General features: G+C 35.2%; 1 protein-coding gene across 1 annotated transcript; it reads right to left on the reverse strand.

Moving 5' to 3' along the window:
* Nucleotides 1–2397: 2397 nt before the first annotated feature.
* Nucleotides 2398–27848, reverse strand: LOC144444763 (dual specificity tyrosine-phosphorylation-regulated kinase 4-like). The gene is made up of 13 exons (XM_078134294.1): nt 27690–27848; nt 18503–18640; nt 17661–17818; nt 16517–16584; nt 13498–13661; nt 7973–8109; nt 7133–7273; nt 6189–6409; nt 4772–4944; nt 4238–4298; nt 3724–3853; nt 3167–3354; nt 2398–2858 (listed from the first exon to the last, which is right to left on the reverse strand). Exons 1-13 carry the CDS (start codon nt 27846–27848, stop codon nt 2578–2580), a joined length of 2019 nt encoding a protein of 672 aa, XP_077990420.1. The 3' UTR covers nt 2398–2577.
* Nucleotides 27849–27962: the final 114 nt, after the last annotated feature.

The following is a 27962-nucleotide window of genomic DNA, read 5'->3' on the forward strand; positions in this document are numbered from 1 at the left end:
TGCTGCAGCAGTGAACAGGTTCAGCTGATATGTAGGAACACCCTGTAGTGGTCACAGCATTGTACATGACATACACACCTGTAACAGGGCTATATCACACCAACATAACAGCTCTGTCACCACTGCACTTCAGCTGATGTGTACTGAATGACTGTGTTTACACCCCTGTAATGGTCACACCATTGCCAAATACACGCCTGTAACAGGGCTGTTTACAACTCTGTAACAACTGTTCGGCTGTCACTGCTGCAATTCAGCTGATGTACAATTGCTGCACAGCAATCTCTGTCGGTGAACACCCCTGTAGTATCTACACCACTGCAATATGCATGCACAGGTAATTAATCTATCTCTGGATGTGGAGCATGAATATTACAGCAAGGTCAAATATACAACTTACTTTGTGATGTAGTCAATCAATATATGATTAAACATCAACATCTGATTTCAACTACAAATATATGAACTGATATCATCCTGTGAATATTATAAAAACATTAGATTCGGCTTAATTAACATCCACAACTTTGCATATTCAGACTACTGTGCATGGATTGAACTATATATAAAGTATGTTGACTGTAACTCTACTCTATGTATATAGTGTGTATAACCCTAATGTTTGCCTTTTTTTGTCCAACATTGCAAATACTGGTGTATTGGTTATATTTAGGATAATACGTCTCTTCAACAAAATACTGAGTAGACAGTCCAGTAGGTGATTTTCGGACTACAACAGGGTTATTTACATAACAATATATTATTTTGATATGTAAATTCACTTCTCCTACCAAAGCCATTACAGGGTAGATATCAGTTCTAATCCTGTAAGTTCTGGAGAACAAGACTCAGTTATACACAACAACGATACAAATGTCATTATCTACATTTCGTTGTCTAGTGGTGGAGCTCCAATGTGTGATTTCTAGAGGTTATAAGAAGATTTACATAACAATGTATCTTTTGTCATGTAAATTCTTTGTCTGTGCAATATTGAGTGGTAGTTCCAGTCTGAGTTCTGTAATACAGTCATTTAAATCTACATAATACAGAAGTGTTGTACGTGTCATATACATTTTCCACATCAGCTGATTTGCTCAAACTTACTCACTACTCTAATCAGCTGATTTGCTAATACTACTCACTACTCTGTGATCAGCTGATTTGCTAGTACTACTCACTACTCTAATCAGCTGATTTGTTAGACTACTCACTACTCTAATCAGCTGATTTGCTAGTACTACTCACTACTCTAATCAGCTGATTTGCTAGTACTACTCACTACGTTGTGATCAGCTGACTTGTTAGACTGTGGGATACGTTGTGTGTCTGACCACCCTCACAGGTCTTCTTTATCTATAATGGGTTGACCGATGTGTGAGGGCACCCTGTCATGGCATACCTATATACAGACTACAGACTTACTACTACTCATAATAATTTTTTTGAAGAAGAGAACACTTGAAATCCCACAATACTGATAATTGGAAATGAAGTAGAATACTGGTATGGATAATTCATTGGACGGATTGATATACGTGTCTGTCGGTGGTTTGATATAGGTAGGATAGATTAATTACATACATACATAGATAGATATGACAATAAATTCTCTTTAAAAAATGCTGATAAGTTTGCACCAATTTGTAATATTGACATACATGGATCGGTTTAGATTCAAAGCTATCAATGCTGGGTAAATGTGACTGGATTCACACATGTTATAAGGATACAAAAATACAATTCCATAAAAGAACTCATTCTTTGTCATTCTCCACATTTTAAAATTGTTGCATATTTACAAAGGTGATGGAGTGCATGAAAAAAAAAGTACATGTCCTTTTCTTGTACATTATAAATCTGAAAAACCAACTCTCTTTGCTCTAACTTGATTTAAAATCAGGGCTACAATGTACAAAATTCTTAAAATACATGGTTTTTGGATTTGAAATGTACATGAAAAGGACATATCTGGACTACAAATATATTCATTGCACTTCAAAATTTACAAACACATATTTATACACAAAATGTATCAGATTATTATACAAAAAATGTATCATTTCAAATTTGTACAATTTTTCTGATTTGAAGCAGTAAAATACAATACAAGACCTCTTTCTGGCTATGAATTCAATGATAAAAAGTCTACACTTGTAAAGAACTATTGGACATGTAAATAAAAACACAGCATTGAAAAAAGAAGAAGTAGTTCATTGGGAGAATTAAAAGCACTCAGTTTTAATGCGACATGAATAATTACAAGGAACACGCAGTGACTTGGCATAAAAATGAAGAACAGTGCAAGAGATAGGGTTAAAATGTTGACACTCTAGCAAGTAACAGGCTCAGCAGGAGATATTTTCAATCTGGACTTGTAAATTGCGCTTCCCCGACATCCCTGTACTCTTCGTCTTTCTCTTTATACAGCAAAGAAGTTTTTTTTAAAAATATTTACATATTGCTCTTGTGAGTCCTATCATATCAATACAGTCCATGTAAATAGTTTTGAGAGAGTATATAATGCTGTTTTCGTTTGTATTTCAACTGATTTCTGTTTATATTGCTACTCCAGTACTATATGATAGGGGGTAAGAACTGTCCTCCCGTTGCCTGTTCCACTTTCTCACTTGTCTTATCATTGGCTTGAATGGCAGTTTTCAGCTCTGCTTCAGTATCAGCAGGTTTGTTGTCGTTGGGTTCTGACGCTATCAATGGTTTGACTTTGTTGACAGGTTTATCTACTGGGTCTTTCATCTCTCCTGAATCAGGGGCTCCTATTGGTTGTAGTCTCTCTTTTGTTTTGCTACTTTTCTTGTCCTTGGCTTTGCTACGAGGTTCTTCTTCTACTGATTTGTCTGCAAGGCACAAAACAACAATGATCAACCATCTTTCTCCTTCCCTTGTCCATCTGTCTGTCCATATGTTTGGCCCTCTGCCCTATCTGGCCATCTCTGCCAACCCTTATCTATCTCTAGGTCTGTCCAAACTTATCAACCATTGTCAATCAAAAGTTCAATAGTATGATAATATTACATTACACTGCTTGAGTCTAATAAATGTTTGCAACTTTGGAATTTCATAAAGTGATACATAGTAACAACTTTGTATTAAAACTCACCTGCAAAGTGATACATAATAACAACTTTTGTATTAAAAAACTTACCTGCACTCTCTACAGTTTCATCTATACTTTCTTTTGGTGCTGCATGTATAGATGGCATATGTGTATTAAATGATGATCTATGTCTGGTAGAATGTCTAGACTCTCTACTCCTATTCAATGGTTTACCCTCTAAGATCCAGTCATGCTGTATAGCTTCATCAGGTGTCATACGTTTAGCGGGATCCCATCTGTAAACAAACAGTATACAATTAGACTAAACTCAGGATCCAATTTGTAACACTGTTAACAGTACATTGAAAGTGGAGAATTTCGAAGTTAACTCTCAAATATTATGAAAACATAGCTGTTTGGTTCATGTGCATGTATACAATGTACAGATGTATTATGAAATAGAACATTATTTATCATGTACAATGTACATATAATCAGTACACTAGTATTCCCTTTCAACTATTTTGATAAATTTATGTGTATCAAATGTGACCATTCATTCAAACATTTCCACAGTAACAGTGACATAGCAATTTGACAAAGCTAAAAGTTCATGAATTTTAAGTTTTATGCATGAACACAAATAGATTGGAAGAATGACTTACTCCAGACATCTTTTGACAAAGTCCACAAAATGGGGATCACTAGTTCTGATAGCCTGTGTTATATCCCTAGAATTGGGTTTCCTCTTCTTTCCTTTACTATTTGTAATACACCTTGGGTTGCCCTTGGAATCTGTTAGAGAATAACACAATGTCAAATGATTATAAAGGAATGTATACAATGTTCAGCGTTACATACAATGTATGTATTGACAACACACATCATCTGGACATGTTATATTTGGTATTTTTTGTCAGTGTAATGTAAATGTAGAGCATCTTGTCCAACCAAAACACAAACTGATGTATCATTACCACTAACCAGTCACCTGACTATGACATCATTACCACTAACCAGTCACCTGACAAGTTTTGAATTCTACAAAATCATCAGGCCTGTGGGCATAATATATCACACTATAACTTTGCAGGAAGTTGCCCTTTACCACTTTTTACTTCACATGCATAGAAGAAAACTGATGGGTCAGCATTATTTATTCATTTTTAGCTTACATACCAAAGAAAAGCCTCCTTCTCTGGGCATCATCTATAAGGTTATTTGGTGGCAGTCCCATAATCTGATGAAGTGAAGACAAAAAATAATTAAGTGTTATATGTTATATATCATACAAAAGTGGATATATTATAAGTCACAAAAAACCTGAAGTCTAGAGATATCTAAACCACAGTCCCTCTAGATATAGGGACTTAACACTTTGACTGGTTTTCACCCTCTTAACAGAACACCAGGTCACTCAATAATATATCACTTTTTAGACAAAAGAATAGAAATGTTCTCTAAAATCACAAACACAATGTATATATTAACTGCTAAAAAGACAGAGTGTGATTTGGCATCTATCACGCTGTGTTAATTCTAAGAATCCTGAGACAGACTGTTTTTATACAGTAAAATGCATCAGAGTTCCCAATTAAGTTATTAGTAAGAATAATATAGTATTATATATTATAATATACAGTGTATGGACATCTATGCAAGTTTTGCCAGATCCCCCCCCCCCCCCCCAATACATGTACCCTAGCTTCCTACCTCCATAATACAGGCTAACTGTTCTACTTCATTCTCCCCTGGAAAGATAGGGTATCCTGTATAAAGCTCTGCTAGTATACAGCCAAAACTCCACATGTCAATAGGCATGCCGTATGGCAATCCTAAAATCACTTCTGGTGAACGGTAGAACCTTGACTGGATATATGTATAGACTGTAACATACAAATTATTATACATTAATACATTTATTTCATACACAAATTTGATATGTAGTACGTGCACATAAAACTATACAGACATACTTATTGTTACCCATATTTGCATTTAGGTAAAATACTAATGGTTCAGTAGTTCTGAAATATATTGGTGTCAGAAAACATGCTAGAGGTTTATTTGAACTTTAGCAATAAGTTGCTGTTCAAACTTCTCAATTGGCATTATTAATTTGAACTTAGGTAAGATACTGGCTTATTTTCTATGTAAGCTATCAATGGTTGTCTTTAACTTGAGTTAACTAGCGCCCTCTAGTGGCAATTCTTTACACCTGTCACTATGCCAAACATTCACATTGTTAGAGCTATTAGTTGTGTACTCTTTCCAATTTGTACACAACACGGAACGAAGGAAACACATGAGATTAGGATTGTTTTTGTGCCAGCCATGATGATAATTATTATAGGCTTTAATTATTCTATGCTACAGTGTTAAAAAGCTAAGTCAGAGTTCTTCACATTTATGTGTTATATGTTATTGTACCCATGCAGGCAGTTAACAACTGGGTGACCACCTTAATGTGTGTGTATAAGAACAAAACCAATTGTTGCCAATGTGTAGTGACCCACAACAATTGTGCAGTCACGTAGGTAGTATACACACTATCTTGTATGTGATGCAAATAATTGAATGTCAGAAACCAGTTGAGTTACGATGTGGTTGTTGGCTTTCACGTACTTGGGGTCAGTCACAAGCTATGGTTAAGTTACATGCTTGTAGCTGATGGTGTTCCATATATAGGTGGGGGTCAGATTTGAGTGGTGACTTGCTGATGTTCTCTTGTGGAAAATGTAGCTTTTGATATATGATAATTACAAGGAGGCTGCATGAGTTCCATGATGGATACTCAGTATGTGTACATTTATGCAGTGTTTCCTACTGTACACACTCTCTGTTAGCATTTCATTTGTGAATTAAGAGTATAGCTACAGAAAATAATGGCCCATGTGCAATCATGCAAAATTAAGTCAAAGTATGCCACACTGTGGTTCAGTCATTTAAAAGTACAGCCATAAAGAATAGCACAACAGTCATGCAAAAGTACAGCCATTAGCACAAGTCATGCAAAAGTAAAGACATAGTGCAAACAGTCATGCAAACAACCCAAGTACACCACACTGGCACTACCCTAAGACATCCTGGATCAAGTTCTATTCTAATGTTACAAGACTATAATACTGACCTCTTTGGTGCTCATAACAGCTAGATCCAAAGTCTATGACTTTGATTTGACTTTGTCCTTTCTGTCTTAGTAGTATATTCTCTGGTTTTAAATCACAATGTATTATTTTTTCTTTGTGAATAAGTCGAAGGCACTGTAGTAAGGCATATGCAAACCGTCGTATTAAGGCAACACTGAAACCCTGGAAATTATTTTTCTTGATAAGTTCATATAAATTCATTCTGTGAATTCAAAAACAAAGGAGAAAATAATGAGTAAACTTCAAACACAGAGGATAAAGTCAGCCTTAGTCAATTCAAATGTGTAGTTCTAAGACACTGTAACCATAGAAACACAAGGACTCCAGTTTGGAATTTAAATTCATCACTGGAGGTGAAAGAGTAACAAAGCATTTTACTTATGTCCTTAAGTTAACAATGACATCTATTCTCTCCTCAACAACTTTCAGCTTTGCATAATGATTACATTTCATTGTTAAAGTAAGTAAAGTTGTCAACTGTATCAGTTACCATTTCACTGACAATATCTACTTGACCATTTCTTCTTCAATGGTTATTAGCATGACTTCCAAATGTACTACTTAAAATTCTTTGATTGATAGTGTTTTTCTAGTCATGGTACAGCAAAGGAATCAATCAGTACAAGTAAGTTATGTGACATAATAAAACAACCCATGTACAGATATCACAAATCCTAGTGGCCTGACGGAGAAATCTGATTGTCTGATTTCTATGTACTACACATAAACGTTTATATATAAAGTGTGTCCTCTAAATAAAATACTTTGCTTCAAGATCAAAATAACAAAACTGTTTTGTTTTTTTTGTGATTCAATCATATAGTATGGGATAGGTGACTGACAGACACAAAATGTTCACAGTTTTTGTTAATTTCAGTCAATGAACGCTGATAACAGCATGAAAGGTTACTGTTTGTATACTTACCCCATGAGTTCAAATGTAATACATAAGTGATTTCTAAAATAGAAGTACTCTAACATGTGTATGACGTTGTGTGAGTTGTCTTTGTCTTTCCTCCTAAGAGCATCTAAGATTTTCACTTCCACCAAGGCTTGATGATGAAACCTGAAATTAATCACAGTTCAAAAGTTATAACATTTATCAGGAAAGAGAGATTGACTTTATGTGTTCATGATAGAAATGTATGCCTTTGGCTGTGTGTGTGTGTGTGTGTGTGTGTGTGTGTGTGTGTGTGTGTGTGTGTGTGTGTGTGTGTGTGTGTGTGTGTGTTGTGTGTATATGTAAGTGCATGTGTGTGCACGCATATGTGTGTATGTATGCATATGTGTGTGTATGTATGTATGTGTGCGTGCATGTGTATGTGTGTAAGTGTGCATACGCATACGTACATACATCTGTACCATGCATACATACATGTGTGCATGCATGCATGATGACTTCACACATAATATGTGGGTGTACAGGTGAAACATAATGCAGGAAAGTTTGTATTCCTGTCTTGGATATCAATCATTAGAATCTCCCTACAACTAGCTGTCACACTTAGAGAGTATTAAAACAATTGAATATCATATTGGAAAAGAATGAAAACTATCATATTATCTGTTATAGGCATAATCCTTATTATCTGATAATCAGATTGTCTCGTCATACCTTGAGACAATCTCTCAATCTGGATTTGTATTAATAATTCATAAAACAATTTGTCCATATCATGAAAAATTCATGGAGAATTTCTACAATATTAATATGGCTTCATGTAAAAAGATATAGTAAATGATGACATGTGACATCTATTCTTACCTCTTCTTGTTTCTAATCATTTTGACAGCCACCATCTGTCCTGTTTTATGATCTAATGCTCTGACAACTTGACCAAAAGAACCCTTGCCTATAACTTCTAGAATTTCATACCTATACGCTAAATGATCATGTAGCACCTGAAACAGACAGATAATAGAGAGATATTAGAATTGAAATGTACTTTACTAAATGAAAATATATATAGCAAAATGTAGAATGCACACAGGGGAACTCAATGTATAAGCTCTGCAGTACCACTGCTGGGCAGATTTTCATGTAGGCCATTTATACCATTCAAAAACCAAAGAATGATGCCCTCAACGATTGAGGCTACAATGCATATCTCTGTAGTGTCAATGCTGGGTCAGTTTCTAAATAAGTCATTTATACCATTCAAAAACCAAGGAAGGGTGCCCTCAATGGTCGAAGCATGATGGCTGCCTTTAATGCCATAGCTCTCAAACTAAAATCTTCACTAGATTAACGATATACCCCCTGGCCCCAATATCTTATAACTTGACCTTAGTTGTCTTATAGGTGATCTTTTAACAAAGTTTTATCAAAATCCATTCATGAACAGACAGCCATAACCTACATCCTACTTCTATTGGTAAAGTGATGACCATACAAATATATACTAGAAATAAAATTCATTACATACAAATGAATCAAAATTACTATTTTGTAATAACCACACTTACAGAAAGTTTAAAAACAAACAAAGAAATGAATAAATAAAATAAGATGTTATATATTTTATACAAATTCCTAGTTTTATCTACATGTAAGCTTGCACCTGCAAAGTTATTTCATGATATTAACACAATGTAAACCCATTAAAATATACTGTTTACTTTTAAAAGATTACATCTGTTAATGCCTTGCATACAAAAATCATTTTATTTGATTTCTAAATTGTAATTTATAATACATATTGACTTTCCTGCAGTCAGCTGGTCAAAATCAACAGGCTCACTACAGAATGCAATTTAACAACCAAAGGTAGAATATTATGTGAATCAGGGATCAGTTTCCCCAAAATCACAGTTCTTAAATCCTTTCCAAACTGTGCTCTTTAGAAAGCTTGTTTCTGTTCCTTTCAAATCCCCCCCAAAAAATTGGGGGGGGGGGGGGATTTTCCATAGAGTTAAAATAGTATCCAGCACAAGTATTGGATTCTCATTATCACCATCCTTCTACTGCGGAGTAATAACCTCTCTCCCCTCTATCTCTGCCTGCCCCCTGTCTCTATCCCTGCCTCTCTATATCTATGCTTACCCCTATGTCTTATGCATTCTCCTCTGTATCTATGCCTGCCCCTCTATATCACTATCAATGCCTGTGAGCAGATGATTTCACACTTTTTCTAATCTGACTTAATTAATTATGATACCCTATATTTCAATAATTTGTATGGTGACCTCTGATTTTCTTTCATGAGAATGGATTTGAGTTTTCTTGAACAAAGTAATAGTAAAAGTTTCAACATTTTACTTCAGAGGCACACATAACTACAAACGCAGATCTACATTATAAAACCATGACATTGAAATCTAACAAATATACCAACTACTTGACATTTGCAATAACAGTAAAAGTTTCTCTGCACAGACAAATTAAGTAGGTGACAGTCAATAGACATTATGGGATATAATTTCACTGTAACCATGGAGACTATAGGAATGGTGATATTGAAATTCCTAACACATATGTGAAATAGACATGGTTGATGTAATGTCAATCCACAGTGAGATAGTGATTCTTAAACACATATGTGAAATGGACAAAGGTTCATGTAATTTGATCCACATATTGAGATTGCTATTCTTAACACGTATGTGAAATTGACAAAGGTTCATGTAATTTCGATCCATATTTAGATTGCTATTCTTAACACGTATGTGAAATGAACAAAGTTTGATGTAATTTCAATCCACATTGAGTATTTACAACAATTGAATGCTAAAGCAATGTATGAACACCTGTTAACCGTACCATTATCATTCGTCAGCACTATTAGTTTCACTGTGTTTAGTCCATATTTCCTGATGTATATGTTTCATCTGTCTATGGTTTCCTGTTGAATGCATTTCTGAAATAACTTTAGCCTGAGGGGAGGTTACAGAGCTAAGTTACCTTATCATTTCAAACTACACTATTTGTAGCCTGTAATGATGTCAATCATTTGAAATAACCCATAATGGAATGATGTCACATGACACATTGTTATTCACTTCATTACAAATAATAGAAAATGAATAAAATGTGCTGACAATCTGTAGTAATATGAAAACTAAGGCCCCGTTAACATGATGCTACAGTTAGTTGTTGTATTCTCATCTACAGTTTACACAGTGAAGCCAAAAAAGTACATGAAAAGGCAACATTTCAAATGATCCATTTGAAATGTCAGACTCTGTAAAGAGGCAAAAATGGAAAGAATCGAAAGACATCTGTAATTTGATTCAGAAGTCTAATTCCAGTGAACAGGACAGGTTTTTTGCAGTCTCTGCAGATCTGAGTTAATGAATCTCCCTAGCAACCGTGCTAACACAGACAGCAGGCAATGTTGTCTCATGGTCTCAAAAAAAACCTTAGGTAAACCAACTATTTATTGACAATCTCAAGTTGAACAATTATGTCTATGAATTATACAGTAGACAGTTATGACTCATTCATTAAATGTTGATATATTAATCATTGTCATAATATATAATGCAATACTTCTTGTAAGCAATTCAGTGTAAAATCAACCATGATCAAAGTTCTTTCCACTGGAGCCAAAAAACTTATTGGTAAGATGAGAGTTGATAAATAATTCATAGTTCCTTCTGAATTAAGTAGCTCTCTGATTTGTAAAGTCTAGACACCCTCTATTATAATATTCATCACAATCGCTTGTTTCTTGCCAATTTTAGAAATGCCATGCTAGTCTATGTAGCAACATTATGATTTATAATTTACGGTTCACGAACATTAGAGATTTGTTTTTAGAATAACTTTTTAGAAAGGAGTATAATTCCTTTTGGAGCCTATAGATGGATTGCATTTTACATCAGAGTTGGGAGTTTGAAACTGAAATATTGACTGAAAAAATACATTTTATGGATTTCAAAGTGAAGACATGGTAACATTAAAGATGTCATGTCTACTAGCTAACCCAAACAAATTATACATCATTTCTATAATTCATTTTAAATGTATAATCATAAGTTTTGATGCTCTTTTGACGATACCTTATGATACGGTCTTTTGTACAAAATTTTTCTAGTATCAAATAAAAACTTCTACTCTGTCAAAAAGATTTCTTGGAAGCAAACCCTGAACTTCTAGTGCATATGTTTCATGTGACTCTTTCAAGACACAAGATAACAGCCTATTGTAGTATACCCCTAATAATAGTATTGATGAGACAGCAGTGAAACTTTGGGATTCTTTTCCAAGTAATTTTCGCTACCTGCAATACAATTCTACACATCACTGTGGGGTCAAATGGAACGAAGTCGCGCGACAACGCGTTCTAATGTCGACAACTACACTTCCGGTCGGCTATGCTAATACACAGGAATGTTTCTTTCCCATTTTCAGTTGTAGACATCTCTTGTAATTTTGCTCTGGAAAGATACTGTACATATTTAAATTTCCCACCTCCATAATTATATGAGCTTAAAACTTGCGTTTATCATATTTGTTACAAATTAAACTGTTGGGAAGAAACATAGGCGACCGGAAGTGTAGGTGTCGACAAATGCAAGCGCGGTCGCGAGACTGCGTTCCATTTGACTCCTTAGCGATGCATAGAATTGTATTGCAGATAGCGAGAATTTTGAGTAGATACTATATGAACCCATGAACATTCATTCTTGTAACAGTGTTCTAGTCTTATTGTCAAAAGATCTGTATACATGTATGTCAAACATCCAACTCATGTAACTATTTTGCAATGGGATTTATTTAGTTTTTGGGCTTGGATCTGTTATATTATAACTAGCAGGGAAATATTGTTTTGGTTTTTATAATAATGAAAAATACTATAGGTACATTGTACTGTAACTTTTTGACACTAGCAGACTGAGGAAATGTACTATACTTGAAGAATACTACAATAATACTCTCTATTGATTGGCTGACAACCGTATGTTATATAATTAATTCTGCATTAACTTGTTCCATGCTACTCACATGATGGGGACAGACAATGCTATTGTAAATGCACACTTTCAGTACACTGGGGCAACAGAGCTAGAGACAGCTCACACGATGGGGACAGACAATGCTATTGTAAATGCACACTTTCAGTACACTGGGGCAACAGAGCTAGAGACAGCTCACACGATGGGGACAGACAATATGCTATTGTAAATGCACACTTTCAGTACACTGGGGCAACAGAGCTAGAGATCACTCACACGATGGGGACTGGCAATATGCTATTGTAAATACACACTTTCAGTACACTGGGGCAACAGAGCTAGAGACAGCTCACACGATGGGGACTGGCAATATGCTATTGTAAATACACACTTTCAGTACACTGGGGCAACAGAGCTAGAGATCACTCACACGATGGGGACAGACAATATGCTATTGTAAATACACACTTTCAGTACACTGGGGCAACAGAGCTAGAGATAGGTCACATGATGGCGACAGACAATATGCTATTGTAAATACACACTTTCAGTACACTGGGACAACAGAGATAACTCCAAATCTCATAATCATCTGTGTAGTTAAACACAATTGTATTGTTATGTCTAATGTATATACACTGACTAGTTCTCAAGGCCAAGCTGTATAAAGTAGATTGAGTATAGACTCAACAGATTATTGCACTGTAAACTGAACTCTCTTCATGAATAGCTGCAGATCTGTCATCAGTAGATTTAGCGTGACATGTAATCGTATCTACATGTTGTAATATTGTGTCCGTTGGCATTTGAAATCATCGGCTGGTCCTAACATAATCTCATATTTGGTAACATTACATGTTCTATTATAAGTCATAATTTCATTTAGCCACATTTTAGACTGCCATGAAATAGCTGACTAGTATGTTCTGACGTCCAACCATGGGTAGTGTTTTTATTCTGTATAAAGGTTATAACGCATCTCACGTTGTTTGTTTGGACAAGTCCTCCTGACTAGGGCACAAATTACGTTTCTGATACGCTAGCCTGAAAAATTGTTTTGTGGTAGACTCTGCCGCCATGACAACCTAATTTTTATCACCATGTGAACTCATGTATGTTATTTGAAGGATCAGTGACCATTCCCATAGGCTACATTAAGTTTTAGATTTTGTGCAGTTTGAGTATCTCATTGTCACAGCTGACGATGACAACTATCATAAAATATGATTGATACTGACTAAACAGTGGGATCATGGTGTATGACAGATATTATAAAATGTGATTGATACTGACTACAACTTTAAAAAAGTGAGATCTTTCATGGTGTATGAAAGCTATTAAGTATGATTGATACTGAATAAAAGTGGGATTATGGTGTTTATAGTGACTTACCTTAATATAAGACCCATTTTCATCATCATAACCATTATTTTGAGATGCTCCTTGCACACCCTCCACTTTTTTAGCTTCTAAGCCTAAGAACCAAGTCTCCTGAAAATCTAACATTTCAGTCTGTTCAAATGCTGTCAGTTTACTCCTGTATAACCTTAGTGACTCTGAAATAAAATAAAACACAAAATATTTCCATTAGACTCCTTGTTAATGATATCACTGGCACAGAACCTTTAAATGACTCCAAAATAATTAACAATAGACAAGACTCATGTCAGACTCTGTATTCATGACTGAAAAATATTTAATTACAAATCTTACCAAAATATATTGCAAGGATTACCCCCCCCACCCCCCCACCCCCCCCCCCACCCCCCCCATCCAGCATCCATTGAAAAAGTACTTATAGGTCAATGTCTATTTAGGATTAAATCTTTAAAGCCTGGTATTCTACATGTATATATATATATAGGGTGTAATTACATAGAGTTTCAGAAACCAAGTCTTCGAAGGGTTAAAGTTTGGGTGTCATAAACACTGATCTGGCAGAGCTTCCCAGCGATTTTCTGTTATGAAGACATACATGTATACACACAATCACACATACATAATGCTATAGAGATCCATTCAGGTTTGGGACTACGTACGTGACAGGGCTATGTTGCACGCTCTATACCACATTGCTGTGGAACTGTCAAGGCTTTCCCGGTCAGTCCACAGGCTATCCCAGAGTCACCCAGGCCCGGCAAACAAAGCACCTGCAGGCTCTATGTGAGTATTCGTCCCCGACTTTTTCAATTCATGACTCCAGGAGTCCCCAAATTCGCACTCGTCTTGTGGGTGACACATGACTGAGTGATACAGCCTACCCTAAGAGTCTGGGTTTGGGTCGGTCACAGAAAAATCCCCTGTTTCCAGTAGGATTCGAACTCATGACCTCCCGACTACTAATCCTGTGCGCTAACCACTACGCAACAGGGAGTTGGTGTCCTCAATGATCCTACTTAATCTTAAAATCCCTAATGAGAGATTTACTAAAGTATTAATCCAAGACTGTGAATTGAAATACAGGGGATTGAATTGAGATTAATAGTTAGCCATTTATAAAGCCTCCTTGTCACTGTACATGCCTACAAGCGAGGCTATAGACAGGTGGACAAAATCTACATTAGTAGCCCCCTTTAGGCAGTACCAGTAAGAATAAATAAGGAGACATTTAGATTAGTTTCTATGAATTTAATATGTATATCTCTGACATCACTAATATTTTCACTGTTTTACTTCAACCAACTAAATGTATATTACATAACATATATGGGAAAAGATGTTATATTTTCTGAATTTCCAATATCTGTTACTGCAGTTCCCAAACTTGCAAGCATAGTACTTATAGTTGCCATTATGTCTGTCGGCTACTTGATCGAACAGTTCCCCTCCTCAATAATTCTGAGTGGAGTCCACAATCAGGACATTAAAAAATTTGAGGACAAATTGTGGACTATAAGTATAAATGGGTACAGAAGCATAGAGCAGATTCTCATTATAATGGAGACAGGAAAACCATTAGAAACCTCTCTTGACACGCTGCCTTTTACCTTAATCACCTTGCCTCCCATTTCTCTATTGTACTTATTCATACACTACTAAAATGACAAGGGAAACACCATGCATTATTGATGCACTGCTGTTCACTTTTGAATACAATATTACTTTTAATAGAATACTGGACTATGCAGCCACTACAATCTGTTACAGTTCACTTCATTTCTGTCTATTTCAAGATTTTACTGTCTTACATTGAATCCATACTACATGATTGTTAATTCTGACATCAATATACACTGACCCCTCCGTCATCAGTCACCCCCCCCCCTACCTCAACCCCTCGAGATCTGCCTCAAAACTCCCCACAAGTCCATGCTGTATATATAGTCTAGTACTATTCTCCATTGAATCTTTCAGATCTCTCTTTAGACACCACATTGGCATCCAGACTATAGTCTGTATTATTATTACTTTGTGGTTCTTAATTGGTGGTTATACTTTTGTTTCATTTTGAAATATCCTTTTGGCATTCCGATAACTAAACATGTTTAATCATGCCTAGCAAGAAGTACTACTAGAGCCCTCACCAGGTGCTAAGATTATGTTACAAATGTAACATCCAGTGTGCCCTCAAGGACAATTTGACACGCCACTGACGCACACATTTTCTAGTGACACACCAAAATTTGGTGTTCTCCTATCTCTTACTATGTATGGTGACTCACAAGAAATACCAGTTTTTATCATTTTGACTCACAACAACAAAATTTGGCTATCATTAGAGGGCATACTGGTAACATCATACAACAAAATGTAATAACCAAAAAAGTCAGCCATGTCAGAGTTTCACTTAGTGTCATTCACTCTTCAATATCTATAACATAATGGATCTATGCTAATTTACTTCTAAATAAAAGTTTGCTCCTATCAAATGTAAACTGACTTCAGTCGAAAATGGGGCCTTTATGGTTCCTGTCTTGAAAAAACCCACATGAAAAGAAACATACATTTTTACAAGATAATAGAGGGGGGGGGGGGGGGGGGGGGGGGGGTTAAAATGTGGTACTCACTCCTCTGTGACAGTCATTGTGGAAACGTGTTGATATTTGTGGGTGGGAAAGGGGGGGGGGGGATGACTAAGTTTAGCTGGTTTCCAGACTTACAAATTCCTATATGAGTCTGTGTATGTGCAAGTGTATGCATGTATGTATGGTATGCATCTCATATATTCATACTTTTGTTGGATTTATAACTGTTTTTCAAATCTTCTTCTTCTTCATTGAATGGTAGTATCATTACTACCTCCTTGTCACTTCAAAGCTGGTTTATTAGAAAGTCAAATGAGTTAATAAAATCATAATATGTTTTGGTTTTTATCTGAATGTATTTAAATCCCTTTAGTCCATAACATACAGGAAATTAGATTATTGCTATATTGACATAATGACCAATTGACAAGATAACCTATACTCACCACCAGGTGTTAATGGTAGTTTATGTCCACTGGGGTCTCTTCTAATTTTATCACTACTTTCTCTTTCTCTGTAATAACAACAACATGGAGTAATTTAGAAATAAGTAGTTGAATTGCATAACAATAAATAACAGTTAATATTACTGATATGAATAAAACAAGACCACTGGGAAGTAAATACAACATTATATTAACATCTATTGAGGACATTATTCCATGGAAAAATTAATAAATGTCACAATATCACAGATTAAGAGACTCAGAATTGGATTTGATAAAAAGTTGACCCCATCCTTTAGTCTACATAAAGATTTCATTTATCTTATGTTTTGGATACTCTCATCTTCTCAAGTTCATGTCTCCAAATAAGGAACTTGCAATCCAGACTGAGCATGCTCAGACGCAATGGACTATGGGTTTATCTGTGGTTATTGTAATACCTGATCTGGAGCTACCGATACCAAACCTCACACAATGGTCAAGGTGACTATGAATTGATTATTTGTGGTTACAAAAAATGTAACATTATTGTTTACATTTTACAATACTATTTGATTAGTATTTATTATCACATTTCCCATGATGCAACATTCAACATGGCGGGTTTGCAAGTTCCCTATTTGCTAGTCATTGTGGTTAGAATGACTGTAGTTTTCACAACACACTCATTTGACTCAAAAGACAGTAGTTACTAGCTACATTCACAAGATTTCAGTCAAGATTATACTATGTTGTAACAAGACAACCTTATTTATGTGACAAGGATAGTTATACACTAGAAGACATTCATGCCAAAAAAATTCTGTTGAACAAGTTAGAATAATTTTGAAAGTGATTGATGGCTTTACCAAGAAATTAAAATCTTCATTGAACTATTATTCAATGTGATTTCTTTTTCAGCAATATTTTGAAATAATTCTCTGAACAGATTTATTGAATCACCTAAGTCAAAAATGAACTAGTCTTTTGCCAAAATTTTGCAAAAAAAAAAAAGAAAGAAAAAAAGCTAGGCTGACATCATACACAATTTTAGGATAACATGTCTTCTATCGTGTGAGGCAGGCCATCTTTGGCTACCAAGCTACATACAGAACTTTGAAGTACTGATGGTGAGAAAGTAACAGTTAGACATTGTTATACTTACATATATGTACTTTGTCTACTTTGTTGTTGTTGTTGTTGTTGTCCCATGATATTGCCGTAAGTGTTGCTGAGTTGTGGTAATGACTCCACATTACTACTTGTAGTCTTTTGTTGTATCTGTGGAAATGATGTGCCTGTTGATGTTGGTGGTAACTTCGTCTGTAAAGTTAACAAGTTTACACAAGGGTTAATTACTACAGTGTTGATTAATATTAAATTGATGTTCTTGTTCTTCATTTTACATGAATACAATACATTACTCTTGTACCAACAATATGCTAGTGAAAAAATACAGCCTGAGCTGTAGATGATTCCTCACAGTGTGCACGAAGGACTAGTGCTACCATTCTATTTGCTATCCTAACTGACATTTTGATTTTAAATTCCACTGTCCTTCCTAGTCTACAATGATAGCTGTGTCAGACTGGTTTCGAAAGGAATTCTTGTATAGACCATTATTGGTCGAATACATAATAAGACATATTTAAATTGTGCCATCAGCTCACATGATGAATCCATAATTAGGTGTTGTGATAGAAATGTGACCTCACTCTTATTTTGTTCATTGTCTTCTATTCAAATGTCGCTAAATGTTTTGCATACATTATACGGTGTTGGCAGGGCATGGCTTCTAGACCAATGGAACACTGCTATCATCGTAGATGAGGAAGGACAACGAAATTAAAAATCAGAATGTTAGTTAGGATAACAAATATATTAGCGTGAGTCTATCTGTAGGCTAAAGATTAACAAGAGTGCTAACAATGACACATTTTTGTGTCTAACATCCTTCTTGATCAGATTTGACCACGTCATACCTTTTAAAAGATGAGAACAACTTACCTCTGTTGATAACATATTTTCTCCACCTTTCTTATTACTACTTGAGCTTTTATGTTTACCCACTGTTCCATTGTGTGGTAATGACTTGTTATATTTTTCATGAACTAAGGCATTTCTATGAAGTGCATCACGTGGACTCTGTGAAATAAAACAACAAAGTATAGCACAATTAATTTACCATATACAGAATGATTATGCACATTGGCTGAAGGCCTTGAAATACAAATAACAACTGAATCTGAATTTGAATCTGAATCTGAATCTGAATCTGTGTATGACACCAAAATTTGAGAAATATAACTGACTCATCCATATGCATCAACAGTGTTTTTGCTATGGTGTGGGAACCCCGGTAACAGATAAGGGATAAAGTTGATAAAACTGGCATTAGTTCCCACACATTATAATATAATGTTGGTGGGGAACCCCCGTAAAATAACTGGGGAACTCAGGTAAGTTTTACCGACTTACCACCCTAAAAAAAAAACACTGACCAAGGTTCTTCCCATCTACATGTACAATAGAATGCTGGTCAACCGGTAATATCTATAAGCATTGATATTTACTGAGTTCATTGATATAAAAAAGTATTAAAACATATAGCACATAATTTATTTACAAGAGAATTGAGTGCAGGTTTATTTTGACCAGTATCCATCAACTTGGGAGGAAAGGGGTGAAGGGGACGGCACTATGCACTACATAGTGATAAATGACAAGGTACATAAATAACAAACTCTATATGATATGTTAGACATACATACATTGAACTGAACAGTTTTTGCAATCACGTTTTCCACCTACATATAAACCAGTATCTCACTCAGTCCAAACTCCTGAGAGTTTGACACTTGTTAGTTACCAATGTGAAAGGTAATACATCAAGTTGAATAGCATATTGGCAGTTAATTGGTGTCATTGGATTCCTGTAGCTGTAAATCACCTGATATTTGATATTAGTCTTTTATGTTGTAGGAAGTAAACCGGAACCTTGTACATTTGTACTGTTTGGCTATTCTCTTACAAAGCAATCGCCATTTGTTCAAATTCTGATTGGCTATATATGATTGCATCATGTTATATTTATAACACATTGTGTAATCAGGTGTAGTGATAAGAAAGTTTAAAGTCCTTATATTAAAAGTATCAAAGTATGGCTCTGTCAGTGTAAAGCAGTGTTTTTTTGTGTAGGAGTTACAAGAAGTAAAAGTCTACCAGAGTTGCTACATTATTGCATTTAATTCCCATGATATATTATGAGGAAAAACATCAATGTTTACGCGAAGTTTTAACTGATCATCACTCTCCATACCCTGACCTACCAATATCACTGTCAGCATGATTGCAAAACCTCTACCCTCCTCCACTAACCAGAATTCTAACACATACTTAGACAGACCACCAGTTACCCTGATTCTAAACCCCACTACCTATTATAGTATTACCAGGATTCTAACCCTCACACCTGTTACTTGATCTAAAAACCACCTCTTTATAAAAAACAAAACAAAACCCTCCTCCTAACCTGTTTGTAACCAGGATTCTAAAACCTATGTAAACATATTGTCATGATATCAAGGCAGTCACAACTAAATCTACAAAGTACTGACATTAAAATACAGTAAAACAAACATGAGAAAAATCCTAATCATCTGTAACCCAGCAATACGTAATTCGTGAAATAGTCAATAACAATGCTATAGTCAACCGGTTAATCCAATATCCTGACAAACTTATCTCCAAATATTAGGCATACAATGATTTCTTTAATTACAGTTGTTCAGTACACCAATTTCTATAATTTGGCATTTACCTGATAATCCCCCTAAAACTAAAAGCCTTGCTAATAGACCTACCAAAATATGTCGGATACCAAATAAGCTGATATAATTCTTAGGTCAGAGCTGATATTAAAAATACTTCTTTATGCATTGTTACTGTCCTAAGTTATATACTAAATTGTGATAATCTCCTGCCAACTTCTAAAATAATGTTTATACAAATGGGTTTTTACATTCATAAGCACCCTGAGATGAAATTCAGCCAGCTAGCACTATTATGCAGTAAAGAGACTGTTGTTCTTTGCATACTACATTGTAGTCTAGATGCTATCTGTGGCTTCAAATCTCTTCTCTATAAGAAAGAACTTGAGATTCAAAGCCACAGATAACAATCTAGACTGTCCACATCCCTGTTACTAACAGTTTTGGAACATAAACAATGCTGAATCTTTCAGTCTCTAAGCCCAAGCCCACTAGCCAAGAGACTTGTCTTGGTATAACCATGTTACTAATACTATCTCAAGAAGCTCGATCTCTACAACCAGAGACTGGTGTTGGTGTTACTATCTCAAGAAGCAGCTCTCTACACCCAGAGACTTGTCTTGGTGTTACTATCTCAAGAAGCTCGATCTCTACACCCAGAGACTGGTGTTGGTGTTACTATCTCAAGAAGCTCAATCTCTACACCCAGAGACTGGTCTTGGTGTTACTATCTCAAGAAGCTCTCTACACCCAGAGACTTGTCTTGGTGTTACTATCTCAAGAAGCTCTCTACACCCAGAGACTTGTCTTGGTGTTACTATCTCAAGAAGCTCTCTATACTCAGAGACTTGTCTCATTTGGTGTTACACTATCTCAAGAAGCTCTCTACACCCAGAGACTGGTCTCGGTGTTACTATCTCAAGAAGCTCTCTACACCCAGAGACTGGTCTCGGTGTTACTATTTCAAGAAGCTCTCTACACCAAGCCAAGTCTTAGTCTTACTATCTCAAGAAACTGTCCCCAACACGCTTGGTGTAGGTAGCTTCTTGATCTTACATGCAACGGCAAGACAGGTCTTTGGGATACAAGCCAGTGTGTATAGGTATCAGTTTGAATGCTGAATATTGGTTGGACTTGAGTACTCTAAATTTTTACATTACTTGGCTCTATTTGATTTGTGGATGGGTAAGTTTTCTTACAGAATTGACAGATTAAACAAGACACAAAACCACATACCATTGTGAATCTGTCTCAGCCATCTGACTACAAAGCCTAGAAAATAGATTAGTAAGCTAATATGTAGTGAATAAACATCGAGTTTGGATTGTTGAAAAGCCAACAACTCACCTCAAAGATTTCAAAATCACAGTCAACTAACAAACAAATATCACACATGAGTGAGAAAGGTAGTTTTCATCAAAGAAAGGTTAAAAATTCAACAAAGTTGTCAACCATTGAGATCTAAGTTCTTTACTACCTTGGTTTCATGTAACTCTTTATAGAAATCCAAATTAAAGACAATGAAACTGTTATGACGTTTACAATATTTGTAGTTTCTATTACATAGCCCACATAGATTAATATCAAAGTGATATTGATTACAGTATTACAGGTTACTCTATAATGCTATAGTATTAACTGTATTGATCTGTATGACGTGGATTATCATTAACATCATCCCAATTACATTATCAAATTCACCTTCAAATTTCATTTCTTTTCTGACGCATGCCTACGGAGGAGGCATGGCAGCAATTGCATAACTTTTGTACCCTAGGAAAGATTTAATGAAGAAATACAATAGTAACACATCATGTTGTTTATCCTCTGAAATTTATCTAATCTTTATCATTTGAATATTTGCATAAGTATGATTTGTATAAACCAATTGTATAAATTGTATAAATCAATTTTGAAATGATAACTCCAAAGATGTGATTATTTTTAGCTGACGGACTCTAAGTCTAAGACAATGTAGATACTGTAACTAAATCAATATGCATTATTCTGTTATTGCCTAATACTAAAATTAAACAATCATTTGAATTCTTTCTTCTGAAATAAAATCATGTTGATTTCTGTCCCTTTTTTCACAAATGGATTAAGTTTTGCACTGTGTAGTGATTCAAACATTCTCGTAAACCAGAGCTCTTATATCTTCCGCTACACTTGGGCACATTTCGATGGCAACGATGTGATTGAAAACACAGACAATGCAATTGTTTATCAATTGTTATTACCAGGTTATGTTGTCTTGATAAGCTTAATTACTTTAATCCTATTTTATGGTCCAACCAATTAAAGACAACATGGTTCCTACTTTACTGCCATAGAAAGGACCCATAACAAGCTGACTCTAAGTATTACCAGGGGAATAATGAGGAATACATTGACTCTTCTGACTTGATGGAAATCATGGGGTAGGCTAAAGTTGGATTTTATTTTCATGTATTGTAATTTTGACATTTTATGGTGTATGTATGTATGTATGTATGTATGTATGTATGTATGTATGTATGTATGTATGTATGTATGTACGGTATGTATGTATATATGTATGTATGTATGTATACATGTATGTATGTACGTACGTACGTACGTACGTACGTATGTATGTGTGTGTGGGGTGGGGGTGTTGGTTGGGGGTTGGGGGGATGGATGTGTGTGTGTGTATGGATGTGTATATATATTATGTGTATGTGCATGTGTATGCGTGTATAAAGTGTATGTGCCTATGTGTATATCTGTGTGTGTCAACTCAATTCTACCCAATATACATTATTTTGCTGTTCACAATGTCAACAAAAATGCACTAGTTAACAAATGACAATACTAAAATCCTTAAGGATAGGTCAGAAACATGACTTTGCTTACTCAAACTTTTTTATATTATTAATTTTGAACAATACCCATGATTTCACATGTTAGTCACAAGACACAAGTATTGTATAACATCAAATAGATTCAAGTGAATGGGTCACAGGAAAACAGGTTATTACTATGTACATCTCTTCCAACCTATCTACATTTTTAAAAGCTGTGGTCTTTGATGGTTGTCTGACTTTGCTTCTGGCCGTTCCTATTATCAAGCATTCACAGCAACATGTATGGCCTTGGGCACTGTGTAAAAAGCTATTGTGGAAACTCACTTTCAATATGTGTTTACACATTCCATTATATAAATCTTTACATCAAACCTTATTTGATAAATTTTACAAGAAATTGTGAACTCTTTGAGAAAACTTTAAAGAGACTGAGAGAATTCCTGTGTGCCATACACATCTGTGGCTAAGAGTAATCAAATGAGACAGCTGGCGAAGTAACTTACATGTAGAATGAGGAAATAATTACCCTGGATATTCCTAGACCAACCACATCGGACAACAACAAGTACTTGCTTTGTCTCCTGTGTTGATAATTGTTTTGATTTCCACCATGTGAAATACCTGATTTTAAAAGTCTACATTATTTTTCATATATCTAAAACAATTTATAGCACTTTTCAATCTAACCTTCATCATCAATAACTCACATTTTACTTTTGTTTCATAGCATAAAAAAAACATAACAGCTCAAACTTTAGACTGTACATTACATACTTATAGTTATACTATATCATTGTTCAAAACTTTGATGTGAGCTATGAATTTCTCTTCCTTTTTACTTTAAGAATTCTTAGTGTTCAAGTACTAAACTAACAACACATCCTAGGTCAGTTAAGAAAGATATTACAGACACCTGTTGATGGAAAAGTAGGCCAGTTAATTATGGCAACGACAACAACCACCAATGGCTACTTTTTACCATTTCAAGATGAACATAAAGGCAACCAAGCCAGTGTAGTGAACAACAACTTTGTTAAAATTCTTACACAGATTCCATCATATGTACAAAGTTACCGCTGTACGTAGTGTTTTGTGCAGTGCTTAGCAACTGAAGCCTCCTGTCCAATTAGTATTTGTGTTCAGTGGAAGGAATTCCTTTGCTAGCGTATGTACTGAAAGGCTTGTAGCTGGGACCTATTCACTCAGAGGGGTGGGTATTTCTACATACTACCATGCCAGCTAAAAATAACTAACACAAAACAACAAACTGATCTACACAATCTAACCGTGACAATGCTTTCCTTTTTACACCGCTGGGTGTAAATTATTCAAGTTTACATAAACCCTGCATGACGAATATATTTTCCAGACTTTTAAACTTGATAGCAGGACTCTACAGAGCTTGAATGAATCAAATGATCAGATATATGATTAATATAAAACACTAAAACTACTGTTACTGGGTTTACTTTGTGTCAAGTTGACAAAACATTTCAAAGCTTATCCACCAAAGGCACAACAGTGTACAGACTCCACTGAACAAATTCAATACATTTCAGATGTAATGAGTTCTGACAATACATTATGCTCTGAGAGTTGGCAGGACTCTAAAATGATCTTAATGTATGTACCACTACCATAGGTAAAACATCAGCCAGACACTTTATCAAGTTTTGATCACATAAAAACATGAAACCACACAAAATATGCCTTCTCATGATATCATGAATGAACGAATTCAATCGCATATTCTTCTAAAATTCTAGTTTTCAATATGTCTATGCTAGCTGTTTGTAATATCTAAAAACTGCATACTTGCAACTAACTATTCCTTGCCAAGATGTGTGTGTATAATTTCACACAGTAATACGGTACAGCGTATATTTCACAAGTTGGTATAACTGTCACCAAATGGAGTCAGTCAATCAAGGTTTTAATAGTTTAATTAATGCTTCATTACTTACGTGTGTAGACTCACACTAGCCCCTAGTAATTATGGTCACAGCAATGTTATTACAGTCCAATCATACCATCTACACCAACAATTGAATTCATTACAATTTTACAATTTGTGTAATAATGCTAACAATGGACGATTGCATAATTTACTCTATCACTGTGATAATTATTCTTTTAATATTACATTTCTGCAGAAACCAATTATAATTTCCTATGAAACTAGCTAGCTGTGTTAATGAGATATATATATTTTTTTTTTCTCTCTCTCAGTGCTAGTGATTGAGCCTACATAATACCACAGAGGATAATAACCTCAATGATTTATATTGTTGATTCCTGAAGTGTTTTCGATTTGTCAAACTTTGCTACCTTTAAGAAAATTTATGGGCATACCTTATCAGTACAATCTAGTTTACAAGACAAAAGAAACTATTTTTACCTTCCAGGCTTGTTCTTCAAACTAGTGATTTGTTTTACACTGTTATTTCAATCGAATTAAAATGAAAACTTGTGCTAATCTAAGTGATTATTATGGTGCAATATGGAACTCTGCTGATAAATATTTTAAATTTTAAAATACTAAGTTATAGCCTATTGTGAAATTCATTATTTTCAGTACAACTACAAGCAATAAGGACATACATACTACTTACAAGCTTTCCTGCCATTTTTCTTAGGTTCTGCACAAAAGTTGAGGTTTATCATAGTGGGGTACTACAGTATACATTAATAAACAGAACCCCCATCCCACCCTACTCATACACCCGTTGGTTATTTCCAAGTTGTGGTTTATCATGATGGGGAACTATAGTAGAGGTGAACATTTATAAACAGAACACCCACTCTACCCACACAACCTTCTTTATACTGTGGATTTTGAAACATTCTACCCAAAACAGTGAAAATACTTTAAATGCAGAAACTTGAAACATAAATGCTTATCTCCTTTTCTGTTAGGTCTCTAAAACTTTGGAGAATGAGTAGGAGGAACATTACTAAAGTATACAGTGGCAATTAGTTGATAGTTGATCAGCTCTTTACTGAGAGAGATCTTGAGATTCGATGCCATGGATAACACTAGACTAGTTAGTCGATAAAATCTACATGAAGTCTGCAGTCATAGGGGCAGGGTCCTGCAATAATATTTGTGATAAATTATGGTGTATGCTGTGTTAAGTTAACAGATTTCCACCACCCTCCTACCAGGATCTTACAACCTTATCAAAAACAATGCATATACTTACTCGGTCTAAAAGTTTTACACTTCTATGACGGTTAGTGCCAGCCATGATGACAAGTCAGTGGAGTGATCAGCACTATGGTATTAAACAAATACTACTGTCTCAGAGTGAGCCATCATCTTACTAAGTATTTGAAGGTGTTACATCAAAAGGAAATTAACTTTATCTGTCATGACACTTCAACTTTGGGTAGGTGTCTACACCTTCTGATTGGACTACTAACCCACCAATGTACAAATATACAGTCAGCTGCACAAATGAAATAACTTTGCAGTTCAATAAATACCTCTAAGTATTCTAAAATGGTCAAGAAACCATGCAATTATAATTTTAGTAATTTCTTTTGTACAAAACATTTAGATTTACCATACCAAAGTTGTCTGATTTCCTAATTACAGTGGAAGAATTGATATTGAGTTGTATAGTGTGCTATGACAACCTAACTATATGTAGAGATGTCAGAAATCAATAATTGACACAAAGGAATCAAAATTCCATCAACACAGTGGGTAAACTGAATGTTATATTTAGAAAACCTGACTAAGTTGAACTTATCTGAGATATTAGCTAGAATTTAGAATAGAATAGAATTTGACATTTTGAAAACAATTTGATGTCTTGATTAGGTGTGAATGAGAAGTAATTACAGCATTAATGAATAAGGTAGAGTCTACTAATGGAAGTGCTAATGATGGAAGCTGAACACAGAAATCACCAACAAAAGCACTTATCACGCTGTAAGTTTAACCATGTTTAACACACTGAACCAGGACTATTCTGTTTATTAGGTTTTTAAATTTATCAGTCTTCTACTTAGCCAGGTTAATAAAAGCAAAGGGGTCAAACAGTCTCTACCCCTTTTTTTCCTTTATTTTCTTGCTAGATTTACAGGATACTCTGATATAAATGGCTAGTCATCACACACTTGACTGATTATCTGGACATTTTGGAGTGAGATTGCGGTGAACAAATACAAGAGTACAGCAGACATTTGGAGTGAGATCATGGTGAGAACAAACAACAGAGTACATTTTGAACTCTTGACAAGTACTTTATACTTCATTATTTTTAATGATAGACTATAGTATACAGCAAGCTACTTGTACCTTCACAACCACATCTAACAGGTTGTTGAAATTTATCACACCACTGTTAACACACTGTCAATGGTTACAAAGTAACAAGATATGCCCTGACTGTTGTCACTATTGACACAGCCAACAGACCATCACCCAAAACTTGGATAAATACAGACTGTAGTACTATATATCCGATACTGATCACTGCTTGTATATGAGGAAACTGAAATGTTAAACTCTACCTATCATGTTATGTTACTTTTCCTATGTACATGAAATGTTACAATGCTACCTACGATAGCAACAAAAATTAACCTTACACTTTCTTCTCCAAGCTGCAGTCGGTTAACATACATAGTAACCCGATGTTTTGGTTGGTGTTCCAAAGGTACCGGGAACTGATTCCGTGCGTACACATCCTTCCCGAGTTGACTGTGACGATGCATGGGTCGTCCATATAATCGTAACTTTCGCCCCATAACACTTACTGCCAACTAATGTCAATTAGCTGACCAAGCTGCCTTTATGCGACAAAAGCAGTTGGCAAACAAAAGACCCGTCTTTTGACAAAAGCATACAATGTATCCCACAGT

This window comes from Glandiceps talaboti, chromosome 13, assembly GCF_964340395.1.
Source record: "Glandiceps talaboti chromosome 13, keGlaTala1.1, whole genome shotgun sequence".
Classification (NCBI taxonomy): domain Eukaryota; kingdom Metazoa; phylum Hemichordata; class Enteropneusta; family Spengelidae; genus Glandiceps; species Glandiceps talaboti.

Excerpts from the sequence above, each read along its gene's own strand:
- LOC144444763 (XM_078134294.1), bottom strand. The coding sequence starts at position 27,848 with ATGGGGCGAAAGTTACGATTATATGGACGACCCATGCATCGTCACAGT. Across the intron at positions 6,410-7,132 it reads ATTACATTTGAACTCATGGG|AATGAATTTATATGAACTTA; the intron begins GTAAGTATACAA and ends TTGAATTCACAG. Across the intron at positions 4,945-6,188 it reads CTGTTATGAGCACCAAAGAG|TCTATACATATATCCAGTCA; the intron begins GTCAGTATTATA and ends TGTATGTTACAG.